This window comes from Alligator mississippiensis, chromosome 3 (assembly GCF_030867095.1).
Source record: "Alligator mississippiensis isolate rAllMis1 chromosome 3, rAllMis1, whole genome shotgun sequence".
Taxonomy (NCBI): Eukaryota; Metazoa; Chordata; order Crocodylia; family Alligatoridae; genus Alligator; species Alligator mississippiensis.
Window position 1 is genome coordinate 36972840 of NC_081826.1, and position 9536 is coordinate 36982375.

General features: G+C 47.7%; 1 protein-coding gene across 4 annotated transcripts; it reads left to right on the forward strand.

Annotated features, from left to right (window-relative positions):
* Positions 1–4105: 4105 nt before the first annotated feature.
* On the forward strand, positions 4106–9212 carry KLF10 (KLF transcription factor 10). Of its 4 annotated transcripts, none has more exons than XM_014611630.3 (4): positions 4106–4251; positions 5540–5779; positions 5893–6799; positions 7668–9212. In XM_014611630.3, exons 1-4 carry the CDS (start codon positions 4210–4212, stop codon positions 7922–7924), a joined length of 1446 nt encoding a protein of 481 aa, XP_014467116.1. In that variant the 5' UTR covers positions 4106–4209; the 3' UTR covers positions 7925–9212. The 4 variants fall into 4 exon arrangements, with proteins under 4 accessions (XP_014467116.1, XP_014467121.1, XP_014467115.3 ...); XM_014611635.3 differs by lacking the exon at positions 4106–4251 and adding an exon at positions 4745–4832; XM_014611629.3 differs by lacking the exon at positions 4106–4251 and adding an exon at positions 4845–5155.
* Positions 9213–9536: the final 324 nt, after the last annotated feature.

Below are 9536 nucleotides of genomic sequence, written 5' to 3' on the forward strand. Positions count from 1 at the left end.
TTTCCAAAACAATTACTCACACCCGGTTTAGTCCAAAACTGGTGGTTTTGACCAACAGACTTCATTCTACTTTTCCAGAATACTGCTTATTGAGTGAGTACTTATACAAGCTTATGCACATATTATCCATAATTTAGGCTTATGCTAGGTCCAGTCTGCACCTGTTATAATGGTGTTTCAATTACTGACCATGTGTGTAGTTTACAAGATGGAGGACAGAGCTGGGTACTAGTAGGAGGAAGGATCTCTGACTACCAAGGTGACTGAGTGAAACAGAGCTAGATTTTTCTGTTCGAGGGTGGCACTTCAGCAAGAACCACCACACTAATAACCTGGCTATAGGTGGCACCTTTCAGATGCTGCCAAACCTAGCCAGCTTCTCATGCTACACAGTTGCTGCTCTTCCTCTTGTGTATTGCACAGCAAAAGCAAGAGAAAATTGCTGGACTTGAGGGCTTCAGAAATGTCTGCCAATCAGTTAAAGTAGCGGTTAAGAAGAAAGAGAGATGAAGATCTTGCAAAATGTGACAGAGAGGACCAGAATTAATATTTAGTTATTACTTATTCTGCTGGTCTGTCACCCTGAAATAGCTTAGCTGAATGCAACATCCTTCACCTATTAATAACCAAAGTAGTTCATACCTGCATTGAGTTCAGACCTGACAGAGATTCCAACAGGGGCTAATCCAGCCAAGTTGCTTTAGTACAGCATGCATGTACACAGCCAATTAGAAAGGACTGAGAAGAAAGAAACCAGGGGTAAAGAATAGGTGTCTTCCAGTAACCTCTTGAATTGATACAAGGAGCAGCTGTAAAAGAAGACTGTCCAGTCCATCTGGTTGAAAAGATGATAGCTGTAACCGGATATGAATACTCCAACAATAAAAGTCACCCTCCTCCCCATGAAGGAAATAAGTTATTCTTTCTATTTTGGCAGGCATGCACATGGATAACAAAAATCTTGGGTTGGGTTTGAAACTCTGTTCTGAGTTTCACTGGTGTAAATCTGGAGTCCTCTATTAACTTTAGTGGAGCCACTTCAGATTTATACTTAGCACGTAACTTCTTGGATACCAAATGACTGAACAAGCGTATTTATAAGAAAGGTATGTACAAAAGGAATTTAGGAGCATGTTTTCCTCCAACCCACATCAGATTTAAACTGGTAATACCATCAATGTTATATTACTCTTGACTTACAGGGGTGTAAGAAAGGAGATTCAGGCCTTTGGAATTAAAAACACGCTGACTGTAACCTGATGTTTTAAAATAGTTATATACTTGATAGGCGACCCTTCTAGGTTTCATATACTTATGCTGTTCGTTCTTTTGGTCAGAGATTGTCTTTTTTTCTGGTCCCTGACTGGGACTCATAAGAGCTGTGGTAATACAGATAACAAGCAGCTGTACCACCTGAATATGGAGTACATGGGTGCAAACCTGCTCTGCATATAGGCTGAAAATCCAAGGGCAGGCTTCGTACGCTAGTGGCTTGCTTAATGTCCCGAGTGAAAATGTCATGCTTGATGTTTCTATGCAGCGCGTCTGTCAACTGCTGCTTTCCACCTGATATACCTGCACTTTGTTGGCACCATGTGTATACATGGGCGGATCCAGGATTTTGTAGAGGGGGGTGTGGGAGCAGTGACCAGTGCTGCAGGGATGGCCGCACCCTTCATTCCCAGCCTGCTCCCCACAAACTGGGATGAACAGACCACGCTGGGGGAGCAGCATTGGGAGTCTTTAAGTCCCTCAATCAGGTAAGAATCTTTCTTCCCCACCTCCGTTCCCCTTCATGCTCAGAGGCAGCTCCCTTCTCTTCCCACTCCCCACTCTGCCCAGCACTGCTACTGTCCCAAGCTGACCTAGGAGTGGGTGGAGGAAGGCTCCAAAGCTATTCTTGCCCCACTCCAGTCAGGCTGCATATGCAGCCAAGCTCAGCCAGAGACAACAATGGCAGCAGGTGGGTTCCCTTTCTCAGTACCCACTCCCAGGCTGGCAGGGAACACCTGAGGAACTAAGCATGGAGATAGAGTTTGATTGCTGCTGCTGTCCCCAGTTGAGCCAGGCTTCTCACAGAACCTGGCTGGAACGGGCAGAAGTGGCTCTGGAGCTACCCACGCTTCTGGGGCAGCCAGGACACTGGCAACCATGGGCAAGGGAGGGAGGATTCTTACCCAAAGCTGAGACTTAAAAAAAGTCCCCAGCTGCTGCTCCAGTAGCAGCACTGGCTTAAGTGGGGGGGGGGGCAGAGGGGAGGAGGGGTGCATCTGTGCCACTGCCTTCCCCATCTGTCCTTATGTATATACAGTTAAAGCATTTGGGGTGATTTCTGATGATCTAAGGTTTATTGGTTCCAGGACTGAAAATAACTACTTTTCTGAAATACAGAAAATATTTTTAGTGCTTTCCTTGTATTATTATTTGGTTTCAAAACTGCTTTCAAAATTCCTCCAAAACTGCACCCAGTCCAACGCCCATTGAATTTAATGGAAAGTGGGTCAGGCCCAAGGGGAGCTTCTACGGCATAACCACCAGGATGTTTTGGACCATTTTAAAGCCATGTTAATTTCAGCTCCTTTCAAAATACAAAGGGAGAAAAAAAAAAAAAGAAGTTTGACAAATTAAATAAGACAGAAAACCTGGAACATTTCCTCTCCCATCAAAAGTTTTCAACAGAAAATTGGGTTTAAAAATTATTTAAATACATTACTTGACTGAGCCCCTTTTTGATTTTTTTCTCACTTAGATGTATCATAAAGCAAGTCATAAAGCAACTTAGTCATCCAGAGCCAGAGTAACCAAAGCCATGCATCAAACAGAGCCTGCTGATTTCAACTGTTTCACCTACATCTGGTCTGTAGGGACAACAGGCCCCAGCATGGCATACAGCAAGCTGATCCAAGCCAGACCCTTCATAAACCATGGCAGAGCAGCAAAGACATTAGTTGGAGTGAGACCTAGTTTGCAGTTCAGCCATAGATCACCTATGAGATCTTGGGTGAGTCACTTAATCTGTCAGCATCTATGTCTGTAAAAGGATATTTCCCTAGCAGGAGTGGTATTTATTAACATGCATTAGGTACTCCCATACAGCACTGTTGCAAGCAGTACAAGAACCTACACAAATAGCTACCAAGGACCACCCCAGTGAGTAAAATGGCCTCATGGTTTTATATCTCAACCTCCCCAAAGAAGTCAGGTTTCAAAGTGCCTTCTTTTGCTGCCAGAATAGGTGCATACAATACGAACTGTCTTCCACCATCACATCCTAGCTTCTTTGTCGTTAGCGAGGCAGAGTATATCTATGCCACAGCCTGCAGCACAAAGCCCTAGCTCCACAAAGGCTAAACTTAGCTGGCCATAGCTACACCCAAATTGCCTCCACTACCTGATCCAGCTTATTTAGGGGCCAGCCCACATTACGCTGCAGTCTGTGGGCAGGCAGACAACCCTACAGGCACAGGCACAAGCACACAAGCTGCAGTGTGGATGTACAGGCCATGAACAGATGCTCCTGCCTACGGAGGGAAATTTCTACCTGTAAAAGTCTTTCCTGGAGAGACTGCGGCGTTCAGCCGGCACCCTGCTCCCCCCGGACTGGGGTGGTCCCGGTGGGGGGCCAGTGCCTGCTCCATCACTCCCAGCCCCGCGCCCACCCCAGGGGCAGTCAGGGGAGCAAGGGGGCAGCGCTCGGAGGACAGGTGGGACAAAGCCCCAGGCCCTTCCCCAAGTCGGGCAGGGCTGCTCTGGGGGAGAAACAAGCCAGCCCCAGCCGCAGCCCTCCCGGGGAGGCGAGGAAGCCGGCGCGGCCTGGGACGCGGTGGCGGTCACGGCCGCTTGGTGCCGCCGCCCCAGGCAGCCGGGGGAGGGCTGGGGGCTGCTCCCAGGCGGCAGGAAGCGCCGCGCCCCGGGGTCCCGGGCGGGGCCGGCGCTGACTCAGCCGGAGGCGGCGCCGGGACCTGCCCCGCAGCGCCCACGCCGCGCCGGCCCCGCGTCACGCCGCCAGCAGCCGCTGATCACGCGCGGCGCCGCGCACCCATTGGCCGCCGCCTCGCACACCCGCGCCGCCCATTGGCCCGCGCCCCTCCCGCCCCCGCCCCCGCGGGGCCGGCGCTCAATGGGGAGCGCGGCCGGCGCGGAAAATCCAGGCAGCGGCAGCGGAGCGCGCCCGGCACGGAGCGAGTGGGACAGCTGCGCGCCCTAGCCATGCTCAACTTTGGGGTCCCCCTGCGCCCCGCGGCGGCGGCGGTACGTGCGCGGTGCTTCGAGGGGGTGTGGGGTGCCCGTGGGGGTGAAGGGGTGCTTGGGGGTGCTGGGGACGGGGGCGCGGCGGGGGAGCGACCCCGGGCCGGGCCGCGCTGTCAGGCAGGGGCTGCGCTGCCTCCCTGCCTGCAAGAGGGGCGGGACGGGGCGGGGCGGGGCGCGCGCCGGCAGAAGTAGGTGAGAGGTCGCGGCGCGGCGATCCCGCCTCACGATTCCGAGTGCCGCGCTGCAGCCGCCGATCACGCTTTGTTCACATGCATCCGCCCCGCGCGGCGCCAGCCAATGGGCGGCCGCGCCGCCCGGCCGCGGGGACCAATGGGCGGGGGCGGCGGGCGTGCTGCTCGGAATGTTCGCAGTGAGTCACCGGGGCGCCGCGAGGTGAACGTGGCGCCGCGCCAGGCGCCTCTGCTGCCAGCGAGGATCTCCCTCCCCCGCCCCGCCCCGCCCCGCCCGCTCCCGGCAGCCCCCGCGCGCCCCTTCCCCTCGGGCCGGCCCCGCCCTGGCGCGGGGCCCTGCTTGGGCTCGGCTGCTTCTCCCCCAGGAGATGGTCCCGGAGCCGCTCAGAGGTGGCGTCACTGGGTGTCTCATGGCTCTGACTGCACCAGCCAGGCAGGGCTTTCCCGGCAGCTTGTCCCAGGAGAGCCCCCGGGCAGGCACGGCCCTTGTCTGCCGTCCTCGCAGGCTCGGGTCCCGCTGTGGCTCGCCCAGCGCCTTCCCTTCTGGTCCTTGGTACCCTGACAGCACCCTGCAGCCTTTGCCCTTCTTTTTGTTCCCTGCCACCGCGTGCGTCCGCCCGGGTGAACAAAGGCCGAGCACAAGGGGAGCGTCATCCCCCAGTCAGACTTTGCATGTCGTGCCTAGTCTCGTTGTGATGGCAAGACGACTTGAGGTGGGGTCTGAACCCAGGCGGGAAAGAGGGAAAGCAAATGAAGCTGCTTTAGGAACAGACTTGCCTGACATCAGAATTCAAACTTGTAATTATGAAATAATTTCTGGATTTCGTTGAGTTTTTAAATGTGTTTGCCCTTGGCGCTAGGGAAATGCACACCTGCAGCCCTCATCAGTCTGATCCCCCCTTTTGTGATCCTCTTCGTAAAGGATGTGATAAAGTTCATGCTTTGAAAATACTGCATTTGCTCTGTAAAGCTGGATGTGTTTTCCATGTTGCGTTTTTTTTTTATTTGTAATTCATCTTTTTAATCAACTGTTTCACCAAGGAATTAACCAAGTGAGCTAAACCTCCCTCCCCCCCCCTTTTTTTTTTGTCTCCCAGGAGGTAGGAATGGAGGTGATTTTCAAAAAGCAGAGTGATATTAGATATTCATGGAACGCTTCCACTGAAAAGAGTGATTATGAAGCTGTAGAAGCTCTTATGTCTATGAGCTGTAACTGGAAATCAGACTTCAAGAAATACGCTGACCTGAGACCAATAACACCAGCATCTGATATGTCAGAAGAAAATGATGACAGCCTGCTTTCCGGTGCATCAGACTTTCACGCAATTCCAGCATTTGTAAGTTTTATTGCATCAGTGAATTACTCTTTCAGTGTTTAGATAACATGAACGGTCAGAACTAATTGCCCAGTATAGTTAGCTGATTATGTTGCATTTCTTTTCCTTCTTAGTGCTTGACTCCACCCTACAGCCCTTCTGATTTTGAGATGTCTCAAGTAATTCATCCAGCAGCACCAGCGCCATCTACTGTGCAATCCAAATCATCCACCAATATTTCAAAGCCTGTTCCTGTAACACCTTATAAAGAGACTGAAAAATCTTCAGTATCAAGAGTGTTGAAAGCTCAAGCAACAAGTGTCATTCGCCATACAGCTGATGCACAGCTTTGTAATCACAAAACTTGTCCACTGAGAGCTGCCAGTGTGCTGAAGTATCAGGATAGTATTTTGAAGGAAAATAACAAAAAACCCAATGAAACTGCACAAGAAAACTCATCTGGCGCAACTGTGTCATTATATAGAACAATAAATGACAGTAACAACTCACCTGTTGTAGAAGAAAAACCAAGTATAGCACCACCTCTTAGTCCAGTGCCCCCAATACAGACTTCAGTCACTAGACCTCAGTCTGTTCCACAGTCAGCACAACAGTCCTCAATGATCGTACCCTCGTCTACTGTGCCAGCCCGTGGAGTCCCACCTGTGCCAGTCATTTGCCAGATGGTTCCACTTCCTACAAACAACTCTGTTGTGACAACAGTAGTGCCCAACACTCCCTGTAGCCAACAGTCTACAGTTTGCCAGCCTATGATGTTCATGGGAACTCAGGTTCCTAAAGGAACTGTTATGTTCGTTGTGCCCCAGTCAGTTGTGCAGAATACAAAGGCTCCAATTATTAGTCCAAATGGTACTAGACTGTCTCCTATTGCCCCTGCCCCAGGTTTTACACCTCCTGCAGCAAAAGTCACTACACCAGTTGACTCTTCAAGGATTAGAAGTCACATTTGCAACTATCCAGGATGTGGAAAGACTTACTTCAAAAGTTCGCATTTGAAAGCCCATGTGAGAACACACACAGGTAAGTCATTAGTGTCCATTACAAATTCAAGAGAAAGTTCTGTTTTGTGTACATTGTTTACTAGTGTTCTAGATATTTTTACCTATTTTTCTTACCTACCTGATTACTAATGTTCTAGCTTTGTGGGCAAATCATGGGGCAGTCCTGTAGCACTTGCTCTTGCTTGATGCCATATATTAACACCTATTGATAAATCTGTTATAGCCTTGAAAAAGAGGACTCAATTGTAATAGTCTTGTCATTGAAGCACATTGGAGCTATCCTTCAGGTGTCTAGTCCAGCTCTTAATAAAGTTTGGAAGTGAGGACTTGTCTTGCATGGAACTAGACCTTTCGCAATAGTCTCTGTGAATAATATCTGTACACAGAGAGCTTTTGGTTTAGCTTAATTCACTGTTGAAACTTATTTTGAAAGAACTTCCCTGTCCAGAAAAGCTTCAAATATAATTGCATTAGGAGAGGACAGTGGCTATGCCTATTTTCACAAGCAACTTTGCCAGTGCACTTCCAGCTGGTAAGGTAACATCCATCCCTTTTTTTACTACAGGTTGCATTCTTGGCAGGGTATTTATCACCCCAAGCCTGCCGTACATTTATAGCACGTATAAGCACAGGTTAGAATGTCTGAAAACAGTTAGATCCACAAAATACACAACTTGAGCCCTCTGTTTTCCAGATTTGAAAAGTGAGTGTGTTAACCCTTTGTACTAACTGGCTCCCTGGTGATGTTGACAAACCTTATTAACCCAGTTAGAAATCATTCTAACATTGTAGATCTTTGAAGAAACCTCTTCTCTCTACTGGAAGGGTAGAAATTGGTTTAACAAATACTTCTGGTCCAAAGCTCATGTTTCTCTGCTTTGTTTCAGGTGAAAAGCCCTTTAGCTGTAGTTGGAAAGGCTGCGACAGAAGGTTTGCGCGTTCTGATGAACTGTCTCGGCATCGTAGAACACACACTGGTGAGAAAAAGTTTGCTTGCCCAATGTGCGACCGGCGGTTCATGAGGAGCGACCATTTAACAAAGCATGCACGTCGCCACTTGTCAGCTAAGAAGCTACCGAACTGGCAAATGGAAGTGAGCAAACTAAATGACATTGTGCCACCTGCATCTGCAACTGCACAGTGAAAGAACTCCTCAAGTTACTGGAAGTAACTGTTGTCACTGGTGTGTATCAGCAGCAATGTAAAGAAGCTTCCACTCCAAGTCTGTTGCTCTTTAGTGCCAGCTATTGAAGGTACTGTAACAGAGAGGCAAAGACACTTGTGCTCCGGCACAGGAAGCATTACTGGAAGACCCAATGACTAATAATGGAATGTCAGGTTGTGTTTGCACTGGGTGGAGAGAGGAGAGAAAGTGAAGGGTCTAGAGCAGAGGAGCACAGGGAGTTCAGGGTTTTGAATTTTTAGCAATTATTTGCATATAGTACAGGTTGGTCAGGTATAAATTGCACAGGGAGTTTGATGTTTGAGACCAACTCAGATGACAACTTTCAAAACTATTTTGAGTCTTTGGTAGAACACGGACTAGAGAGAGAGATCAGTGCATGGTATAAACAATATAAAATGCACCTGTTCGAGATAATATAAAGCAAATATCCTACTTCTGTCACCTTTCTTTGATAGGATATGTATTTGATGTTTTGTAATCACATTGGGGTGGCAACTTTGAGGTGGGTTGGGGCTCAGTTTTCTTGAGATTTAGGCCTGTTAACTCCAGCATACAGTTTTTTAACACACAGTGTATGCCATGTATGCTAGGTTGACAATATTGTCAAACCTGGCTTTTTGTATGGGGGCTGCCATATGGCTAGAGAGAACCAAAAGTATCTGAATCCCCATTAATGTTGTTTTTGTGATTCTTTTGAAAGTCTCGTGATTATCATGATTGGTTATATATAGGCATCTTATGATGCTTTTGCTTTTAAGTTGCTTATGGGTTTCCTTTATACCTTTCAACATTCTATACCACTGCATTTTTTAAACAGATACAGTGCACTTTGTTTTAAAGCAATGTAACCTTTAAAATAACTATGTGGGTTAAGAAAGGAAAAACAGGAATATTAGGTTACTTGATGCTGTTACTCTTTGGCAATGGTTTCTATTAGAGAGGAATGGTCTCTATGTAAAAAGCTTCTATTCTATGCTGTATTAAGTTTAGGAGTAATTTGAAGCATAAAATAAGGCAGTTAAGTCACCAGCCCTGATTTAATACTGTAGATTTGTGACAGTGCATCAACTTTCACTAATTGTATTTCTATTTTATCCTACTATTCTGAGTACATAAATATAGAAAAGTGAGGAGTTTGAAAATAGTGTATTAGATACGCTCTTTTGTGACTACTTTAAAGATTTGCACAATTTCTTATGTTGTACTTTATACCTTGTTTACAATAAAGAACAATTTTCTTTAATAACAGATTTCTATTTTCTTTCCCTTATGTGGTACATATTGATTGCATTATTTGCCTGAGGAACCCACTAAAGGCCAGTGCAACATCACAATCAATATTAGCCTTGTAGTGAAAGACTAGGCCATGACTCTTTTTTAAATGTTTTTAAAAAGCCAGACATGAATAGTCCAAATAGACATGGCTATGTGAAATTTCAGGAGCCATTTTGTTTCAGAGGTGTTTGGGGCTGTTTTGGCGCCCAAAACACCGAATCTGAATCGAAACGGAAGCCTCCGAAACAGCTCCAAAATGAATCAGAAGGCTCCGAAACGTTTTGGAGAATTTTGG